The following is a 23,397-nucleotide window of genomic DNA, read 5'->3' on the forward strand; positions in this document are numbered from 1 at the left end:
GACAAAGTGAAAAGTTTAGTTGGTGTGCAAATGTATAAAAAACTAAAAAACATAAGCATTCAGACCCTTTGCTATGAGACTCGAAATTGAGTTCAGGTATATCCTGTTAACCATCGATTATCCTTGAGATGTTTCTAAAACTTGATTGGAATCCACCTGTGGACTTGGAAAGGCATACACCGGTATTTTAAAAAGGTTCCACAGTTGGCAGCGCATGTCAGAGCAAAAACCAAGCCATGAGGTCGAAGGAATTGTCCGTAGAGCTCCGAGACAGGATTGTGTCGAGGCACAGATCTGGGGAAGGGTACCAAAAACACAGTAGCCTCCATCAAGAACCCGATGGTAAATCTGACAGCAGTTGAGTTCCTCTGTGGAGATGGGAGAACCTTCCAGAAGGACAACCATCTCTGCAGCACTCATCCAATCACGCCTTTATGGTCGAGTGGCCAGACGGAAGCCACTCCTCAGTGAAAGGGACAAGACACCTAAAGACTCTTAGACCATGAGAAACAAGATGATCTGCTCTGATGAAAGCAAGATTGAACTCTTTGGCCTGAATGCCAAGCGTCACGTCTGGAGGAAACCTGGCACCATCCCTACTGTGAAGCATGGTGGTGGCAGTATCAGGCTGTGGGGATGTTTTTCAGCAGCAGGGAATGGGAGACTAGTCAGGATTGAGGAAAAGATGAACAGAGCAAAGTACAGAGAGATCCTTGATGAAAACCTGCTCCAGAGCGCTTAGGACCTCAGATTGGGGCAAAGGTTCACCTTCCAACAGGACAACGATCTTAAGCACACAGTCAAGACAACGCAGGAGTGGCTTTGGGACAAGTCTCTGAATGTCCTTGAGCGGCCAAGGCAGAGCCCGGACTTGAAACAGATCGATCATCTCTAGAGAGATCTGAACATAGCTGTGCAGCGACGCACCCCATCCAACCTGACAGAGCTTGAGAGGATCAGCAGAGAAGAAGAGGACTCGAGGCTGTAGTCGCTGCTAAAGGTGCTTCAACAAAGTACTGAGTAAAGGGTCTGAATACTTTTGTAAGTGACATATCCATTTGGTATTTTTAATAAATTGGCCACAATTTCTAAAACCTGTTTTTGCTATGTCAATACGAGGTATTGTGTGGAGATCGATGGGGGACGACGACAATTGAATCCATTTTAGATTAAGGCTGTAACGTCAAGACGTCTGAATACTTTCCGAATGCACTAGGCACTACATAACCAAAAGTATGTGGACACCTGCTCGTCGAACATCTCATTCCAAATTCATTGGCAATAATATGGAGTTGGTCCCCCCTTTGCTGCTATAACAGTGTCCACTCTTCTGGAAAGGCTTTCCACGGGATGTTAGAACATTGCTGCAAGAGTATTAGTGAAGGCGGGCACTGATGTTGGGGTTAAGATTTCCCTTCACTGGAACTAAGGAGTCTGAACCATGAAACACAGCCCCAGACCATTATTCCTCCTCCAGCGAACTTTACAGTCAGCACTATGCATTGAGGCAGGTAGCGTTCCCCAGGAATCCGCCAAACGCAGATTCGTCCGTTGGACTGCCAGATGGTGAAGCGTGATTCATCACTTCCACTGCTCCAGAGTTCAAAGGTGGCGAGCTCTACACCACTCCAGCCAACACTTCGCATTGAGTATTGTGATCTTTGGCTTGTGTGCGGCTGCTCGGCCATGTAAACCCATTTCATGAAGCTCCCGACAAACAGTTATTGTGCTGGCGTTGCTTCCAGAGGCAGTTTGGAACTCGGGAGTGAGTGTTGCAACCGATGACAGACAATTTTTTACGCACAACAGCATTCGGCAGTCCTGTTGTGCGGGTTCGTGCGACCTACCCCTTCGCGTCTGAGCCGTTGTTGCTCCTAGACGTTTCCACGTCACAATAACAGCACTTACAGTTGACCAGGGCAGCTCTAGCAGGACAGAAATTGGACGAACTGACCTGTTGGAAAGGTGGCATCCTATGACGGTGCCACGTTGAAAGTCACTGAGCTCTTCAGAAAGGCCATTCTACTGCCAATGTTTGTCTATGGAGATTGCATGGCTGTGTGCTCGATTTCATACATCACTCAGCAACGGTTGTGGCTGAAATGGCTAAATACACTATTTTAAAGGGGTAGTACCCGCAAAACACCAGTGGCAATTTCTCACATGGACAAGCAGGAACGGCTGACACACTCCAGCCACATGAGGTCTAGCATTGTCTTGCATTAGGAGGAACCCAGGGCCAACCGCACCAGCATATGGTCTCACAAGGGGTCTGAGGATCTCATCTCGGTACCTAATGGCAGTCAGGCTACCTATGGCGAGCACATGGAGGGCTGTGCGGCCCCCCAAAGAAATGCCACCCCACACCATGACTGACCCACCGCCAAACCGGTCATGCTGGAGAAGTGGTCTGTGGTCATCACCTGCAGAACCACTCTTTTATTGGGGGTGTCTTGCTAATTGCCTATAATTTCCACCTGTTGTCTATTCCATTTGCACAACAGCATGTGACATTTATTGTCAATCAGTGTTGCTTCCTAAGTGGACAGTTTGATTTCACAGAAGTGTGATTGACTTGGAGTTACATTGTGTTGTTTAAGTGTTCCCTTTATTTTTTTGAGCAGTGTATATATATATATTTCTCTAAACATTAGGAACTGCAACCCAAAAGGAGTTGCAACCCCTTTTGCTCTCAGAAAAAGCCTCAATTTGTCGGGGTATGGTGTCGAAAGCGTTCCACAGGGATGCTGGCCCATGTTGACACCAATTATTCCCACAGTTGTGTCAAGTTGGCTGGATGTCCACATACTTTTTTGTATATTTTACAGGCTCAAAATGGCTAGAATCAAAGAACGTTCTCTATTCTTGTTCTGAGAAATTCTTGTCCATGTGAGAAATTGCCACTGGTGTTTTGCGGGTACTATTTAATGAAGCTGCCAGTGGAGGACTTGTGAGGTGTCTGTTTCTCAAACTAGACACTAATGTAGTTGTCCTCTTGGTCAGCTGTGCACTGGGGCTTCCCACTCCTCTTTCTATTCTGGTTAGAGGCAGTTTGCTCTGTTCTGTAAAGGGAGTAGTACACAGCATTGTAAGAGATCTTTAGACACTTGGCAATTTCACACATAGAATAACCTTCATATTTTAGAACAAGAATAGACTGATGAGTTTCAGAAGAAAGTTATTTGTTTCTGGCCATTTTGAGCCTGTAATCGAACCCACAAATGCTGATACTCCAGATACTCAACTTGTCTAAAGAAGGACTGTTTTATTGCTTCTTTAATCAGCACAACAGCTTTCAGATGTGCTAACATAATTGCAAAAGGGTTTTCTAATTATCAATTATCCTTTTAAAATGATAAACTTGGATTAGCTAACAACGTGCCATTGGAACACAGGAGTGATGGTCGCTGATAATGGGCCTCTGTAGATATTCCATTTAAAAATAATCAGCCATTTCCAGCTTCAATAGTCATTTACAACATTAACACTGTATTTCTGATCAATTTGATGTTATTTTATTGGCTTTTCTTTCAAAAACAAGGACATTTCTAAGTGACCCCAAACTTTTGAACGGTAGTGTGTGTGTGTGTGTGTGTGTGTTCCTAATATTGAGTTGCAACCCCTTTTGCTCTCAGAAAAAGCAAAAGTGAAAGCATTCCACAGGGATGCTGGCCCATGTTGACACCAATTATTCCCACAGTTGTGTCAAGTTGGCTGGATGTCCTTTGGTTGGGGGACCATTCTTGATACACACGGGAAACTGTTGAGCATGAAAAACCCAGTAGCTTTGCAGTTCTTGACACAAACCGGTGCGTCTGGCACCTAACTACCATACCCTGTGTTCAAAGGCACTTAAATATTTTGTCTTACCCATTCACCCTCTGAATGGCACACACAATCCATGTCTCAATTATCTCCAGGCTTAAAATACTTCTTTAACCTGTCCCCTACCCTTCATCTACATTGATTGAAGTGGATTTAACAAGTGACATCAATAAGGGATCAAAGATTTCACCTGGTCAGTTTATGTAATGGAAAGAGCAGGTGCCCTTAATGTTTCGTACACTCAGTGTATGTGCCTGTACATTTTTTATGTGTATATTGTGTGTGTGTGTGTGTGTGTGTGTGTGTGTGTGTGTGTGTGTGTGAGAGAGAGTGTTAGGGAGAGAAAAGTGTTTGTACTCCCATGTTCCCTACAGACCAGGATGGCAGGGTGTCTGGGCAGGCCCACACACACACACAAATGGAAATCCTATTTTGTTTCCACCACTCCAATTAAGCAGGTAGTTAAAACTGTGCTCATTAGCTACCTGCTACAGCACAGAGCAGAGCGTGGGCACCAGCTCTAATTACTTGAAGAACTCCGGTCGGTGCTGTGCCGTACACCATGGCTGAGGAGAATACTGCTGACTGTATTGTATCCTAAGTAGCCAGTGCTCTTTTGTGCATGTGCACTGGCTCCTAATTAATATTCACCAAATTAGAAATGCACTTGTGGATAGAAGCAAAAACACACTTGCGTGTGGACGCATGCACACGCATGAAAAACACACTTCTCATTAGCCCACCATGGCTTTTAATTCTACAGCAATCCTCTAACTATCTGAACAGTCACACTCTCTGGGCACTGGGGATAGAGATGAGCAACAAACTCGAGCCACTTGCCGGGATGAGCCAATTATTACTGTGGATTTCTCCTGCAGAGATGTTACACTACAATCAGGACCACTGAGCATTCTGCTGAGTTGATGATGACAGCTCAGTACCTGTAGTTAGGGAGCTGCAGGCACTGAGCAAATAAAGCTAAATATAGAGTTAAATGTTAGTCATTATAGACCATGGTTCTATCTTGTTATAAAGCCTCCACATTGATGTGTGTGTGTGAGCTGTGTTTGTGTGTGTGAGCTGTGTTTACTGCAGTGTTTGAAGGCTGTACTCACGTTTCTGCGGGGGAAGGTGGTGAGCAGTTTGAAGTCCTCCCAGGGGTAGCCCTTGGAGGCCACAAAGTCAAAGAGGACCTTCAGCTTGGTGCTGCCCAGGAAGCGCCGCACCAGGAACTCTCCACTGGGGGTTCGGATACGCAGCTTGCTAATTGGCTCTCCTCCCTCGTCCGCAGGCTCTGGCGGCAGGGCGTGCTCCAATGAGAGGCGGATGGCCTGGACAAAGGGGAGGGACAAAGAGTTAGGTACGGAAGGTCGTGATTATTCACAGTTGGACAATATGACTTATCATTTGTAGGTGTGATTTATTTGCTTACAATACACCTACTTAAATGTTAAGATATAAATAATGGGTTGATTTTGTAACCGTTTAATAAATTGTGGTAGAAATGGGCACTCAAACTACTATTTACGAGACAACATATGGATTCAGAGTAATTTATAAGGCATCGAATCCTCTGACCTGTTCTTCCAAAACACGTAGGCTAGTCTTTGCCTCTCCTCCATTAAGACATACAGTACAACGCTGACTCGTGTCGAGGTAGATTAGATAGCGGCACAGAACAAAAAGGCTAGCCTCATCAACAGCAGAGAAATTAATCAGGTCTCCAGTGTCACAGAGCAGGACCTGTGGCTTTCGCGGGCTCTTTCCCTCCAGCTTGTTGTTCCTGTTTTGACAGTGGGTAGCATATGCTGTGACAACACACGGCAGCTTTATTTACCAACCATAATGCAATTATATTTCATAAAAGTGTACAACAGTAGTTCATTAGCAGCTCCAAGCATTGAGTGGGCGCGTGCCGGAGGCTCTCCCCCAGGTAGGGGCCTGGTATTGGGGCCCCTAGGGCCCCCTGCAGCAGAGAGATCTGTGGCGTCTGAAGCCACACGGCACACGCCTCACTCAGAGTCCGCTCCACACAAAGAGCACTCAGGAGCATCACCGCTCACCGCCAAACCCCCCCCCCCCCCCCAAGAAACACCACCACAGGAGGGGGCAGGGAGGGGGAGGGGGCAGTGCATGCACCTGACAGGAGCACCATGGGGCTCCTGGATGTGTTAAATAATGACATCACCCCACCCCCCCACTGCCTCTCTCACTCTGCCTACCTCTTCCATTCACCTCCCTCTCCACACAAAGACACAGAATGCATTTCCCTTGTCCTTGTGTGTGTTTACTGTGGTGTTTGTTTTCCTGCAGCCTGCGGGGTATTGTGGCGGGTGGTGCAGGGCACAAACAGCCGGAGACTCGCGGCAGACTGGAGGGTTCTGGGCCCAGATTCACAAAACCTTGTTAAAAAGCTATTTCTTCTTCACTTCCTTTTATCCCCCTCTTAACTATAGATTTAAGAAGTTAGGCAAAGTTGCTATTCCTCAAAAAGGTTATTTCTTATGTTTCTCCTTTAGAAAAAAGTTAAGAAAGTTATTGGAAATCTTCATTTCAAGATTGCGAAACCCTCATCTTAAACTCAAGGCAGTGAGAGAAAAAGCTCATGAAAGCAATTGAACATGCACTCACAGACTTCATCCGAATGTTTCAGTATTGATTATTTTAAACCCAATAACATGTTTAAGAACAGTAAATCTCAGTAAGACATATGCTAACATAATTGTCATTGCTAGCTAGAAAGCTAGCTAAAATGGTTGCCTAACAACAAACATCTTAAGAAGATTTGTTAGAAGATATTTGAGAAGTTTGTAAGAAAATCTTTAAATCTTAAGATACTGTTGAGGAATTGCACTTACGAACTTATTTTTTCTTAAGAAACTTCTGTTTTGTGAAGCTGGGCCCTGGTCTGTGGGTAGGCCAGGGAGGCTGAGGGAGGGAGTGAATGGCTGGCTAGGTGCTTGGCTGGGCTCCAGGTGTGGGACACCATGCTGCCTTGTTTACTCACACACAATGTCAGAGAAATGAGGCGTTGGCACAACCAGGGGTAAGCAGCACACAGCTCTGAACAGTTGGGACAGCTGTTGTCCTTCCTCCACACGCCATACAGACAGACAGGCTCCACTTAATCTCTCCCATCTTTCTACCCGACAACCAACAGTTGTAGTAGCGGGCGACAGAGCGAAACAATCTGGAACGAGATCTGTGTTTTGAACTCCAGCTTTGTTGAAACACAGATGTTCCAGTGCCAGTTACTCTTGAGTGATGACTCATGAAGTTCTGATGCATGTACAAACTGTATGTAATAATGATGTATAGCTAGATGTAATCTATGAAGATGTACAACCTGTTAAAAGACTGTCATACACAATCTTGGCACAGACAGAGACCTCCCTTTACCTCACCACTGTTGTATGTGATCATGGTTGTGGTATGTGTGTTGTTGTGCGTCTTCCTCCAGGTTGTTTGCCCCCCTCTTGTCCCTGAGGCTTCATTAGTGACTCCACGAGTGTCTCTCAGTCTCCACTGTCATCATTAAACACACCCTCCTGCCTGCCTGCCTCACACTTGACCAGGCAGACACACAACCAGATCCGTGAAACGCATCAGTCGACCGGCTGAAAATACACCTGATACAATCACACACAGCTCAAGTAAAAAAATAAAATGTCTATGCCTGCCCCTGTCTTAGCCTTTATGGCTACAATAAGGTACCTGCATTTTGCATTTATTAAGAATCCCCATTAGCTGCTGCTACTCTTCCTGGGATCCAAACAAGATTAAGACAATTAGAGAAAAAAATATACAACACATTATCACACCGATACATATCTACAATACAAAATGTATAAAACTGCAATACAACTATATTACAACGTTACAATGCACGTGTGTATAGAGTGCGTGTGTTAGCGTGCGTATGAGTTCACGTCTCTTTCCAGTCCGCGTTGTTCCATAGGTTGCAGTTTTATCTGTTTAAAAAAAGCCCTGGTAAGCCTGTCTGAGGTATATACTGCATGTACATACTACATGTAAACAAGAGAGGGGCCATCGAGTATGTTTACATGCACACTAATCAATCGATATTAAACGGATTATGGCAGTAGGACAAGCATGGAAATAGTCATGTAAACACCTTACTCTACTTTTCTTAAAATCGGCGTAAGGTCAAAATAAATGTAAGCATATGCCAATTTAAACACCTGGTTTCCTGAGCAATCTTTCAAATCATTAGGACCTGCTTAAATCGGCTTAAATCGGCGTTCCAGCGGTGCATTTGATCTGCACATGTGCCAGCACCAGCAGCGCAAGCCTCCCTCTTACGCACAAGTTTAGTGAGTTCTGAAAAACTGATAGTATGCATCTTAGAAATGTATTTTACATGTCCGACCTAAGAATCAAATGTACTTGGCAAAAATAACATGGTCACTGTGGTATAATTATTATTTTCCATTGGTTGATTTTCTGCAATAATTCAAAAGTCCCATTAAGTAGCCTGATTTCAGATGTGTCCATATAAACAGGATCATCAGGGAAATCATAATTCTTTCAAAGCATGTAAATGTTTTAAACAAACTATTGCATTAATCTGACTACCCACCATAATCATATTATTGTGTGCATGGAACCGTGCTCATTGCTGGGTATCATGTTGCTGAATATCTACACTTGTTGCATACAAGCAGTGTGTTGGCGGAGAAGAAACCATGGCAAAGGGCTAGAGGACTACAGTGTTATAATTAAGACTGGACAGACAGGGCTTTTGTCCGGGGCTGTTTAACTAATGTGACAAATCATCTCAGATAGCTGGTTCACCTGATCCCTGCTGGCTGTAGAGTTTGCTGCTGAGTAAATAGCCAATCAGCTGGCTAAAAGGAGCTATAACTACAGCATTCACAAATGCGTTCCCACTGCCATAATTGTTTTTCTTTGTCCCACCGTGCTTTGTTCTCCCGCTTTTGTTCACTTGGTTTCAATATGAGCTTGTGTGTTGTAGGGCATTTGAACAGGACAATAACATCTCTGTATGACAAGCTTAACAGGGATAGGCCTTACTGTACACACTAGAGTTTAGTACATGTTGCTCTGTGTCTCTGACCCCACCACAGGGATCACATGCTAGTATAAACTCCACAAACAACAAAAGATATGGAAATGTCTGACATGCAGCAAGGAACGGACTCAAATATCAATGTTTAAAAAACAAACTAACCATGTGTTCTCAGTGTTACAACAATAGCTAAGTGGGACATTATTTCTCTAAACAAACATGAGATATGGTTCATGTTCTCACCTCCTTCTCATCATCTGCTTCTTTCTGGATCTGTTGCAGGCGAAGCTGTTCTGCCTGCTCTCTCTCCTGTGCTTCTCTCTGAAAAAACAAATATATTTTTATAAATCCAGCCATTCAACATCAAAACATTATGAACAGTGATCAAGCAATCAATAATGTGGCTTTTCACAGGTTTACAGGGTAAATTCACAATAACAACCATTTACAACACCCAGCATTGGCCACAATCATAACATGATTATAAAAGGGTATATACTTTATACTTGTGTTCTGTATAATATTTCACTTGAGGATAACGCTAAAATGGATCTTCAAAAACCCTCAAACATCTATCTGATGAGAATGGATCCATGTCATTGTGTTGTAGGTGTTGTAGTTGATGACCAACCTTTTTACGGTCAGCCTCTAAAGACAGTTGGTAGGCCTCATCCTGCTCCCTCTTCACCATTTCCCTGGCTTCACGTTCATCCTGGATAGAGAGAAAGAGACCAGGTCAGAAAAGAAGGCAAATATCTTAAAGTTCGGAGCGAAACAATAAACACCAATAACAATAGAAGCTGTTAAAATACAAAAAGTTGCTTTCTCCTTCTGCCACATGTAATATTGTGCTGTGTTGAATAGCTGTGACTCTGGGAAGCAGAGCAGCAGGAATTGGAGTAGAGCTGAATGAGAGAACCGAATGCTTTCTGCCAGACACAAGGTTTGAAAGAGTATCATGTGGGAGAAGGGAATCTATTCGGGCCTTGACTTCCTTAACAGACCGGAGGACTCTTTTCTTTTCCCTCAGAGCTCCTGTTTGTACAGAGGCAGACTGCTGCTTTTCTACCTGCTGTGTGTAAGAGGCTTTCTAAAGCAGAGAAAAATAACTGTTTCCATTGTGTCAGCACTGGCATTTGTTTTGGAGCTTGGGAGACTACATTTTCTTTTCTGAACCCTGGACTTTGTGTCAAAGATGTGAAAAGCTGACTCTATTGTAATTTGTGGGGTTTGTGCGCTGGGCAGGGGGAGTGGTCAGCTGTCGTATTGAAGTCTGAAGATTAAAAGGATACATTTTCCCCTTTATCCTACAGACACTGTAGTAGCATGGTTGAGTACAAAATAATAATGATCACTTACACTTACTGTAAATGATTACGCTCTTTATTGTGCTCATTACCTTTGATGAAAGATCATGAAACAAACAAAATAAACTATGGTTTTACTGTAGAGGTACCACTCACAATGAACAAGACATGGTGCTATCAATTATCTACAGAGTATTGTATGGTGTACAATACAACTACTCTGTATCTGAAAGTAACAGCGATCAAAGGAATACACTATAAAACACTGAATGTTTTCCTGCTGATGAACACATCATTTGCAGTTAAAATAACTAACTAAACAGACAACCACAAGTAGGCGTGGCTACAGCAGTGACGGTTGCTGTAATGTGTGTGAAAGTATCTTTTTGGCTCTGCTCCTGTCTACCTCCCAGGCATGTCAGTCAGTGAGGAATGTGAGTGTGATGTTGGCAGATGTCTGTGGTGTCTGGGTCTGTCCACAGAGGAGTGGGAAAGCAGAGCAGGACAGCCACAGATAGCGAGTAGGTGTGAGTTCAAAGCCGTCTAGGGCAGCAACGCTGGCAATGGGGCGACCATCAGGTACAGGAACAAGTCATTCCGGCCTGGGATGGGAGAATGGGTGGAGGCTTTGGGTTCACGTCAGAGTACAGCAACACTCTGAGAGCTTACTCCCATTGAAGAGAGTAAAAGTAGAGGTATCGGGGCGAAATGTACATAATGGGTTCTATTTCAACACACCTTATGCAACGGTAAATTACCGGTTCAGGGGTGTGTCAGAAATATTTTTGCTATTTTCACAACAGTAATTATGGGTGCAGTAGCGAGAAAGGACTAGGTTTTGATTAATAAACAAGTTGTGGGTGTGTCGAGGCTTGGCCCCTCACTGGCCAATCAGAAGGTGCTCCATTGCTAAATATGTGGTTGCTTCAAGTTGTGTATTTACGGTCCAATGCATTGCCATGACTCTAAAATCGAATGTTAGTCCGTTACAAGCCAGTTCGTTAAATGGCATTGTCCATAGTTCTAATTGCATTGCTTTATTATATAAATACATGGTTAAACATAGGCTACAGCAATCATAGGGGCTAGGCCTACTGTAAACTGCAGTCTGGACATGGACATGCCAAACTTAGTCAATAAGCAAGATTAGATTCACTATGCTATTGATAAGGCCTAATAAGAATGCATAATTCTAATCAAATTCTAATAAAAACGAGGCTGTGTGTCTAAATACAGTTACAGGCACCACAATTGCTCCCCGTGGGCATATAATATTGACAAGGCAACTTAGACTGCGGAGGGTTTTACACATCCAAACGTTTCACAGGAGCAGGACAAAGATCCAATAAAAAGAGAAAGGGAAATGTAATTTGAAATGGCATTTTATTCAAGCCATGGACATTCTCAAACGTATTCACCGTTCATGGTTTTTTTGTAAATCCAATTAACCAAAAACAATCCGTTTCTTAGAACTAAACAACAATAATTCTAAATAGGATTGGGTCAGAAGCATAACATAAATCGCATCTCTTGTTCCATGAACATAATGATATGTGCGAACATGTAGGCCTAAGAGCTCTTTGACAGGAGGCATGGATGTTTGTCCTATCAATTGAATATAGTTTTTTTTAAATATAGTATACACTAACCCTACAATAGTCCTAGATATAACAAACATGTAGCAAATCTAGTTTATCTATTTTATTTGCTTCAATATGGAACTATTCAACGCACTGCATGTTCGAGCCATGGAATTGGACATTGCCCAAACGTTATAATAACATTAGCCTACCATCGCTATTGACCATCGTCTGTTAGTGACTAACACGTGAAAGGTAAACAAATGAACAGGAAAATAGCCTAGGCTACAAGAGAATTCAGAACCAAGGACAGCGATAGGAATTCCCACGATTTGACAGTTGTGTCAAAATGATGAAGGAAACTATAAGCTGTGTACTGTAAAACACACGACTTATTTATTTATTTATATATACGAAACATGACCCACCAAGCCGCGCATCTTAACCTTAACTTCTTTGGGATAGGGGGCGGTATTTTGACGTCTGGATGAAAAGCGTGCCCAAAGTAAACTGCCTGCTACTCAGGCCCAGAAGCAAGGATATGCATATAATTAGATTTGGATAGAAAACATTCTAAAGTTTCTAAAACTGTTAAAATAATGTCTGAGTATAACAGACCTGAAATGGCAGGCGGAACCCCGAGGACAACCCCCCCCCCCATTTTTAAAAAATCCTACCATTGATCTCAATGGCTGGCACATTTATAATAGGGCGAAATCGTGCCCGATTGCAGTTCCCAGGGCTTCCACTAGATGTCAACAGTCTTTAGAAAGATTCAGGCTGGATTTTGGAAAAATGAGCCAGAAATTCAAATTTTTCTAGGTGGCTTCCATTTTGGCTGTAGTGTTTCCAAGCGTGTGAATGATAGTGCGTTCTTCTGTAATTTTCGCTGGTAAAGACAATAACGATTCTCCGTCTTAAATTTGTTTATTTGCGTATTAGGGTACCTAAGGTTTGATTATAAACGTTGATTGACTTGTTTGGATAAGTTTATTGGTAACGTTCGGGATTCATTTTGAAAGAGGGAAAACGAGTGGATTATTGACTGAAGCGCGCCAGCTAAACTGAGTTTTTATGGATATAAAGGAGTTTATCGAACAAAAGGACCATTTGTAATGTAACTGGGACTTTTTGGAGTGCCAACAGAAGATCTTCAAAGGTAAGGCATATATTACATCGCTATTTCTGACTTTCGTGTCGCAACTCCCTGGTTAAAAATTATTTGTTATGCATTTGTGTGCTGGGTGCTGTCCTTAGATATTCGCATGGTATGGTTTGCTTTCGCCGAAAAGCCTTTTTGAAATCTGACATGGCGGCTGGATTAACAACAAGTTAAGCTTTATTTTGATGTATTGAACTTGTGCACTTGAATTTGGCGCTCTGCAATTTCACCGGAAGTTTTCGAAATGGGACACTAGCATCCCACTGATTAGCAAGAAGTTTTAACCCTGAAGCCAGCCGCAACTGTTAAACTGACGACCGAAGTCAGCCTGCAGGCACCGGGCCCGCCAGAAGGAGCCTCTAGAGCACGATGAGCCACATAAATGTCAACCTATGTATCAGGTTGACATATAAATGTAGTGAAAATGATATGATTAAATATGACAATACTTTTGTGAAGATAACTGTGATTTTAGCCTTTTAAATGATAACTGTTTTTCATCTAAACTTGTGCCCAGTCAGTAGCCACGCCCCAGTGAGCTCAGAGTTCGTGCCAGCATGATGGAACACCCTCTTTGGCCAGAGTGCTTAAAAGGACTCGCTAACGAAATGTACATTAGACCAAAACATGCCGGGTTACTGCTGGTGTTGATACCAAAAGACATGACGGTGGTCTACACGTTGAAATGGTTAGAAACTCTGAAGCGTTCCACCAAAACATCAGTGAAGATGATCACCTAGGAGACCAGGTGATCAGCTGTGCATGCTAAAGTTGTCCTAGAACTTTGACTAAAGACACGAGGTTGGAAGGAAGAAACCCCATCTCAGACTATCACTGGTACATCTTAAGTATCAAGTTTAATGAACACTCCAAGAGCAGAGAATATCTACAACTAAGGACATTGTGACCACTGGTGGACAACTAGAGACTTACATCGAGCCACTACCCATAGACCGAACGATTAGTTTCAACAGAGAAACACATCTACACATAAATATATATTGCATTTCTAATCCGAATGAGCAGTGGTTAGGGTGGCAAGAATTTGTACTTCAGTGAGCGTTGCTTCCAAATGAAAAGTTAACTGTCTCTCCCTCCATCTTTCCCCACCCCCCCTTTCCATTGTGTAACAAGCCGTAATATCGTGTTAGTCCACTAGGGACGTTAATATCATGTAATTGTGTATGGGTATTCTGTGTTATTTAGTTAATAAATAAATGATTAAATAAATGATTAAATACATTTGTGTAGTACTGAATATTTAAAGGGCTAGGGTTCTTGTGTATCCACGGATTGTACGACGTTCAGAATGAGACTGATGTAATAATTTACTGTTATTGATGTAAGAGATATATATCGTATATATATCGGTATATCGTTAGAGTTTAAGTCGGGAGATAGTATCTTGTTAAACTTTCCCTTGGTGTCCAAAATTCCTAATGAGTTACTTGCTTTAAATTAATCATGTAGCAATTAACAATTAGTTTGAGAAAATTAAGTCAGATTATTGATAGTCACGTCACGACAGCTGTATACCATAAATACAGTAAACTGGGGTATTTGGAAATAGCCACGGGATGGTTTTTCAATCGTCAATACCGTAGAAACTATTTCTTTGAAGTTTTTCCATACATGTTCATATTTGTAGCTACTTTGTAAGTAAATACCTGCAGTTAACTTGTGCAATACTTTAAGAGATAAAGGAGATCTCTTTCTCAATTTCACCGGTCACATTATTTGACATTATGAAGCTTACAGTAGTTCCCCAGAACAGTTGGACAAGTCACGTGTTTGTTTGTAAATAGCAGAACGGGAGAAAGCGGGCACATGGGAGTACAGCTGTGTTTTTACAGGGGTCGCGTTTACCCTTTTGTGACTAGGGGGCAGTATTTTCATTTTTGAAAAAAAAAAAATGTTCCCGTAGTAAACGGGATATTTTGTCAGGACAAGATGCTAGAATATGCATATAATTGACAGCTTAGGATAGAAAACACTCTAAAGTTTCCAAAACTGTAAAAATATTGTCTGTGAGTATAACAGAACTGATGTTGCAGGCGAAAGCCTGAAAAAAATCCAATCCGGAAGTGCCTCATGTTTTGAAAGCGCTGCGTTCCAATGCGTCCCTATTGAGCAGTGAATGGGCTATCAACCAGATTACTCTTTCTCCGTATTCCCGAAGGTGTTTACAGCATTGTGACGTAGTTTTACGCATTTATGTTGAAGAATACCCGTAGGCGGCTACATTGCGCAAGTAGTCACCTGATGCTCCCAGAGAGATTCTCGTGTAAAATACAGAGGTAGCCATTACTCCAATCGGTCCTACTGAAAAACGAATTGTCCCGATGGATATATTTTTGAATAGATATTTGAAAAACACCTTGAGGATTGATTATAAACAATGTTTGCCATGTTTCTGTCGATATTATGGAGCTAATTTGGAATATTTTTCGCCGTTTTCGTGACTGCAATTTCCGGGCGATTTCTCAGCCAAACGTGAAGAACAAACGGAGCTATTTCGCCTACAAAAAATAATATTTTGGGAAAAAAGGAACATTTGCTATCGAACTGGGAGTCTCGTAAGTGAAAACATCCGAAGCTCATCAAAGGTAAAATATTTAATTTGATTGCTTTTCTGATTTCCGTGACCAAGTTACCTGCTGCTAGCTGGACAAAATGCTATGCTAGGCTATGGATAAACTTACACAAATGCTTGTCTAGCTTTGGCTGTAAGCATATTTTGAAAATCTGAGATGACAGGGTGATTAACAAAAGGCTAAGCTGTGTCTCAATATATATCACTTGTGATTTTCATGAATAGGAATATTTTTTAGGAATATTTATGTCCGTTGTGTTATGCTAATTAGTGTCAGATGATGACAACGGTCCCGTTCACGGGATGGGGTGTCACTAGAGGTTAACATTGAAAGTCGTGTTGTTTTTGCTTAATTAGTGTGATCAGGGATGTGAAACTATAGTTTTCCTTCACATAAAATACATTAGCGCAACACATTTTTGCAGAAAATAGCTATATTGTCATTAGAAGTGTAATGCTTTTCCTAATGTTTTTCTTAAAATGAATCTAGCATTTTACCGTAGAATGTAGGCTGGCGAAAATGAGAAAGTAGCGACATCAATGAGCAGAGCGCTGTCTGCTGATAGAAGAGAATTCAAGAAAGGGCATTCTGAGTGGAAAAGTGCAATTGAAGCACAAAATACGTTTGATAACGAGCAGAAATTACAATAAGAAGCATTTTAGATTTGCGCTTACAAAACGCATCAAGATATTTCTTGTTTATCTTTTTTTCCCTGTGTGAAAAAAATGAAGAATTCTGCATTAACACGGCCCTTAAGTTTAACTTGGTAGTTACCTAAGTAAGTGGCTGAATTAATAAGGTGACGCGGCATCATATGGTGTTAGTATTTGAGTAGTCAAAACCCTTTGGATGAGTTCTGTACAAATGCCACTGCAGCTTGATTTCCTTTAGCTTTTTCTCCTCTCTGTTCTGGGCCTGTCTGCTCCTCCCCATCTTCTATGAGCAGAGCATGCAGGCCCGTTGCCTTAGCAACTCCAGACAGACACAGCATGTACACAGTAGTGTTCTTCCTTCAGACAAGCATAAGTCAAAACTTTGTACATTTGCATAATGTCTTTCGTTCACATTCATTTGTAAATATCCAAACTGACCAAAAATGACATTCGGTAACTCCTACCTCCATATGTATAACTTTATGAGCTGGATTGCCTGACTTTGCAATTAGTTTATTTGCGTTTGCACTCGTTAGCATATTTAGCTAGCAGCCTCCATGGAAATGTGCTATTACTTGTGATAATTTTGCACAATGGTGTTTTTGTGCCCCCTTGTGTACTAAACCGGTAACACCGTAAATCCCGGGATGAGAGAAGGACAGTATGACGATATGGAAATATGCATTCCACCCAACCCTAGCATCTACCATATCACACACTGAATAACGCAATAATACACACGCATGTGCGGGCATTTCAATGGTTATTTCCTTGTCCATACACTCATATGTTTAGCTGTAAGACAAACAGCCAAAGGGGCATAGCTGCTAGCTAGCTTACGTTAGCTAAAATAATTTTCTCAAATAGCAAAAAATTAAAGTTCAAGAACGGTCATCAAAGATTTTTATAACTAACCCAGGATAGAGCACAGGCTGTTTCCAGTGGGAACAAATGAGTCAAAGTGAGCAATAGAAGCAAGGAGGGGGGCAGAGCCAAGCCTGAGCTGGTGAGATCCTATTGGCGCGTTCTAGGATTTGCACATTTCCATTAGGGAACACCTACTCTGAAGTGCACGTGTGCAATAACTCCATTTGCCCTTGCCCTTCTAAACAACACAAAAAGTAGTTCACTCTAACATATTATAGTTTTGGGAACAGAAAACTATTGAGATAAAATGTTTCATCGATGAGAACATTTGCATAATGTCGACCAAAATCCATCTCGCTCCATCTTCTCCCACTGGCGCCACTGGGCTTCCTCTCAATCACCATATTTGGTAGTGAGTGGAAACGCCAACCGGATGCTTCACACTTATACATCCTGTGAAATATCTGGCTCATTGTTCTGTGATGTTATCATACAGAGTCATTCATATTATACAGAGCTAGATAGCAAACTAAACAAAATGTCTGCATTATCCTCACATAGATAACTTGCAAGCTAAGTTACATTGTCTCACGTCAGATGGCGTCACACCCCGACGCTTGTCCCTCCACCGTGTAGGCAGAATCAACGCTCTCTCTGATGTAAGACAATGGCTATGTTAGCTAGCTAGTTAGTTGAATGTGAATGTCAGCCAATGATACAATTGCTAGATTGCTTTTCGTCATCCAGTGGAACAAACCTAGCTTAATTTAATCAATATCATGCAAATAATTACATGAAAAAAAGCTACTTGCAACTGAAAAAGTTGTTAATTCACTATGGAGTTGATGCTTGTGTTCCTGCTCACTTTTGCATTGAAATAAATGACGTGTTCTGAAATTCCCTGAAAGCTAGAGTCAATTTCAGATTAACCGTCTTTTACTGCAATTTCAAAAAACAAAACAAGTGTCTAATATAAGGAAAATGCCTATACATTTCATCAGTTTCAAAAACATTGCTCTATTACGATTTACAATGAAGGAGCGTTGGGCTGAAAGAGAATTGTGTTTACACTGCCCTGCGTGGAGGGGGGCAACACTCGGGCGAGTGCCGTGAGCGACCTCCGGAGGTAGCATTTGAAATGACTTTTTTTTTTACATTACAATAATGTCTCTTGACAATCGATACCGCTCTAGAATATCTCGAGAAAATCTCCTTAACGCTCGTCAATGTGGTCCAAATGGTGACATACTGTACTAATGCATTTGACTAATATAGGCACACTGAGCCTACGAATGTGTCAAAATAGTTAAATATTTAGCAATGAGATTGTACATGTAGTCAAGTGATTTAGCAAGTCATTGCACTTTCTAATGTTTGAGAAACAGATGAGCACTAGGAGTGACAAGTTCACCTCACAGCAGAGACAGGGTCTGGAATTTACAGGATGTGGTTGCAGATTCCTAAGGTTATTAATCACTATCGTACATTACCCACTCATGATAATTTGTTCTCCTGATTTGTGACATTATCACTTCACATTTCCCTCAAGCCCGACAGGCATGTGTAATTATCACAACCAGTGACTGTTATGGAGACAGATGGCTTGTCAGTTCTGACAGAAAATGACTTACTCTTCTTATAATGAACAGAAACATTCTAAATATGCCAAATTGAAAAGCTATTCAAGAAGAGGAATGTTGAATCAAAAGACTGACCCATAAAGGCCATTTTGATCATTTAAGAATCAAATTGTATGGTATGCTAATTTAATAACAGATTTTCTGTTCACAGCAAAAGCTGTCATATTTGCTTTGCATCTACGAAGACAATAGCAAGGCATTCAACTGAGCTTCTCCCCATGAAAACCTGTTAGTCAATTATTCATACATCTCTGAATGAAGCATATTACTGTAGCATCCAGTCTGGTCACACAGGACATACAGCTTGGTGACATGTGCACATAGCGTACATACCACTTGTTTCTTATTGGTCTTAAGGATTTTTCTGAAAGGGTAGGCATCCAATGAGAACCTAATGGGAATCACAGTTACAGACAGAAGTGTCAACACTCATCGGCTCACGTACAGTTACCCCCTGGCTGTGTGCAAAACACTAATGATGATTCCCGTGACTGAGATGCTGTAACAAAACTAAATCAACCACTGAAAGGTCACTAAACTAGTATTGTTACAACACCGTGGGAGTCTAACTCATCATATGATGTGACAGAGTCGAGGAATGAGAAAGACAGTCAACCAGCCAGCCAGCCAGCCAGGCCTAGTTCTGCTGAAGAACATGAGACAATCTCCGGTTTTAATCTACTATACTACACTGCTTCAGATGCCTTTCATCTCAGAAACAGAAACCACCTTGTGACCATTTCATTCTCTAAATCTATATCCCATCAACAAGAGTGAAAGGTCTAAAAACAAGTCAGCGGAGAGAGAATGTGTACTGTTATTCAAAGACATCTCGCAGTGACAAGTTTACGCCAAGTATTGAGCACATTGGATTGAGCTTGATGACACGTCATCTCGTCCAGACTGCTGATTAATGAGAGGTTTATACAGTACAAAGAAACAGGGTATGGAGTCATTTGTAATCACTAACAACACAAACTATATGCCTGAGAAAGCATGGTCTAGTGTAGTCAGCTTAGGAGGACTACCTAAAGAATGCATTTCTTTGGTTATTGGATGTTGAGTAAATATCTGCTAAAGTGAGAGAATGGTTAAATAAATCCATTCATTGTGACACAGAAAAGAGAGCGTTCATGAGGTCAGGTGAATGTCTTTGACACAGAGGGACCCCCGCCATACTGTCTCCACATTCCTGTCCTCACATGAAAGAATACCGCCTCTGTTTCATTGCTTTCTTCTCAGAGTGAAGTTTGTTTGTCAAGTTTCTATTGGATTAAAGCAGCAATAGACAGAGAAGGGTGAAAGAGAGAAGAGTTTGTATCCTGCTCCCATTGTGACGATCTTAGGCACAGTAAACTAAAACAAAATGGGAGGGAAATGAATTGTGCTTTCACTCCCCTGACCCAGATAAAGGGCCTCACAGAGTATGTATTCTTTGCCTTGGCCTTAAGTGGAGCTGGTGGCAGTCACAATGCATTCCGATTTGTCTCAGCATGTCCCCATTTAGCTCCCGGACAAACTATGGCATAATTATAAGAGATCGGCTCAAATGGCACAATAATTGGCTCCCTCTTGGCCTCCTGTGATGAAACAAATCATGGTATATTTCAGTGGCCATGGCCTAATAATGGCTTACATTTCAAACATCTACTCCCACTTAACTCTGTTCCTCTGTGTGCTTTCAGAGTTCCTCTCATACATACTTCATCCTTGATGTCCTCTTGCTGCTGAGCTGTGAAGATTTCCATTGCACCCATTAGCCTCATCATCAACTCATCCACTGTCGTGTTGCCTTGAAAGAATAGTAAAAAAAAGACATTTAAGAAATACAATTTTAAAATGCCTTTTGGGATAATTATTATTATTTTTTTTAAATCACAAATACATGACTATTTCAGCATTGTCAGAGGGTCAAAGTAATTTGGTTGAACATATATTAGAGCTCTCCAAGACGTATTTTCAACCAGAATGTGATTGTTCAACCCATTGATATTGTTGAGATTTATGCAGTCATTACCTTGAATAACATTTAAAACTTCATTTGATGTCCTCTTTCCCATGACAATAAGGAGGAGGGGGAACTGATCTGTCTTGTATGTCCGAATCGTCTGTGCCACCACACTGCCAAAGTGCCTCGTGCACATAGTGAGTAGTCTGGGAAAGGAAAAGACGGGACAGACATTTTTTCACATGAACAGCACTTGAATGAACAGCACTTGGTACACCGCTCACAGCAGTAAAGGAAACCTCCACCCAAAAACTATTTTGGTATTCGTTTCATTAGTCCATTGTTGACGTAGTCACAAAACGTCTTGCTTGTCAGCACTCAAGTTAAGTTATGAAATCATCCATGTACGATGCATTTTGCATCAAATGTTTTGCTTATCAGCACTCAAGTTTTCAAGATATGAAATCATCCCTATACAGGGTTGACTATGTCAACAATGGACTAATGAAACAAATACCAAAAAGATAGTTTTTGGGTGGAGGTTTCCATTAAGGACTTTAAAACCTTATCTTCCAGGAGAGGTCCCTGTCTAAATAAGCCAGGCAGACAAATTAGTATTCCCCACCAACGGTGATGAATTGATAGGGCAGAGAGGATTTCTTATTCCATTACAAAGACAGAACTTTAAATTAACATTTCACTAGAATGAAAAGGGTAGCAGGCAGGCCCTCGGAGCTCACTGTAAATGTCATAATATTAATGAATCGCTATAGACTGAATGCAAATATAGATTTGCTTTTTCGCTCGCCTTTTAATAAGATCCACTTTAATAACTGGCTGGTAAAATAGAGGAGTAATGGAATGGGTGGAGGACGAGGTCAGAGAGGAGAGGGATGGAGTGAGTGGTCTGGGCGTGGCTGCTACTTATTAATCATGAATTCAAAGTTGAGAGAGCTAGTTGCATTACTTTTCAAACTGTGCAATGGAACAACGGTGGCTCAATGCTTAACCATGGGAAGCATGAACACCAATCTCCATCAGCATTCCAGGAGAAACAAGGTCATTTCAACCACAATCCTTAACCCCAACATTACTCAAACCCTAAGTCAACACCAACTAGCTCATGTAGTTGCTCATGAGTTCTGACGATGCGGCTGACTTGTCTTTTGTCCATTCTACTGTGGTTAAGGCGAGGGGTTCTCCCCCTGACACAGTGAAGTTAAGATGATGTCCATGCCCTGCCCTTGTCCCTGCTCTAGAGGGCCCTGAAAAGGCCTAACCATGGCCAGGCCAAAAGAATGGAAAGGGGTAATTCTAACCTGTCACCAAGGACTTGGGAACAATCATCAGGGCCTTCAGAGAAACCCAATCTTAATTCCCTTAAACAACAACCTCCTTTTGTTCCAATCAATCAAACACCCCAGGAGTCAAACCAAAACATTAAAAACCTGTTTCAAGGAACCAACTATGTAATCGGACACAATACAGCCTTTTTCTTTTTTTTACACCTACCATACAAGGCTAATGCTTGATTTTTTTTACTCCTGAGTTTGTAAACCAAAAGTGAAGAAAATGTTTCTACATATGGTGCACAATAACAAGTACTGACACAGCATCACATATAAAGGATGAAAATTGTGTCTCAGGCTAGGAAGTAAGGATTAGGAGTGTTTTAACGATGCATCTTTCCTACAACGGCTGAAGATGGCATGGTGTTTTGGGAAACGCATGTTGACAGAACGTTAGCTAAGTGTGTCATTGAGGCTTGTGTCAGTACTGATAGGATTTAAATCAAATGCAGCGCTGCTCTCGTATCAGCTTTCTCCATTCAAATTTTACCTTAAAATTAGATTTATTCCACAATATTGACTACAGATCAGCTCCTAGAGATGTCTCAAATATTGAGGTGGTTTATTCTAATGCTAATCCAGATTTGGTACATCATTGCGCACCTTGTTACACATGAAATATATTGAAGATAAAATTACCAACAGTAGCCTAAAATTAGCAAAATAGAACTCAACTGAATTAACATGACATTTTAATATTACTTATTTATATAGGCTATTTATGCAGTCATCTCAGTTTTTATTTGAAGCAAAAGAAAATGGCAACTTTGTATTTGTAGTCACATTAGTTCTGAAGTCATCAGTGGTCACAGAAAGACAGATGAACATCATGATCTTCGGTGTATAAAGTGACGCGGAAGGACAAAAAAGGCACCCACCCAAAAATGCACTTCGCTGTTCTATGAGTGGTCTGAGGCAGTGAATACATGACAAGGGTTTTCAAGGGAAACTTCACTAACGATGGTTTTGGGAAACTGTTCTGATATTTACGCTCCTACGAAGGTCCTAAAGAAATTTATTTTTTGGGTGGTTTGGTAGAGTTACAGGTTTGAAGGGTGGATTTACATTAGTAAAATATGTCCAGTGACATCTCTTCAACATCAGATTTTTCCAGCATGTCACCTGTGTATCTTGGTGACAAAACTAAATCACCTTTACTCCACACACAGACCCCCAAACAAGGCTCTCCCTTACCTGCAATTTGGCAAATCTTATCACAAATCTATACTCCTGCTTACAAGCAAAAACCAAAACAGGAAGTACCAGTGACACACTCAATACGGAAGTGGTCCGATGAGGCGAACGCTACACTACAGGATTATTTCGCTAGCACAGACTGGATTCTGCTTCGGGATTCATCCGATAACATTGAGTTGACGACCACAGTCCCCGGCTTCATTAATAAGTTAATTGATGACACCG

General features: G+C 41.6%; 1 protein-coding gene across 4 annotated transcripts in view; it reads right to left on the minus strand.

Moving 5' to 3' along the window:
- The window catches only part of LOC110521562 (FAS-associated factor 1), an 88,712-nt gene that overhangs the window by 6,637 nt on the left and 58,678 nt on the right, over positions 1-23,397 (minus strand). For all 4 annotated transcript variants that reach the window (XM_021599186.3, XM_021599185.3, XM_090231560.1 and 1 more), the window contains 5 exons: positions 20,696-20,832; positions 20,382-20,470; positions 9,507-9,587; positions 9,119-9,196; positions 4,941-5,156 (listed from right to left, as the gene is read on the minus strand). In XM_021599186.3, the coding sequence (XP_021454861.3) occupies positions 4,941-5,156; positions 9,119-9,196; positions 9,507-9,587; positions 20,382-20,470; positions 20,696-20,832 (601 nt within the window). The remainder of the gene's footprint in view (positions 1-4,940; positions 5,157-9,118; positions 9,197-9,506; positions 9,588-20,381; positions 20,471-20,695; positions 20,833-23,397) is intronic.

Source organism: Oncorhynchus mykiss, chromosome 4 (assembly GCF_057628025.1).
Source record: "Oncorhynchus mykiss isolate SJ-2025 chromosome 4, ASM5762802v1, whole genome shotgun sequence".
Lineage (NCBI taxonomy): Eukaryota > Metazoa > Chordata > Actinopteri > Salmoniformes > Salmonidae > Oncorhynchus > Oncorhynchus mykiss.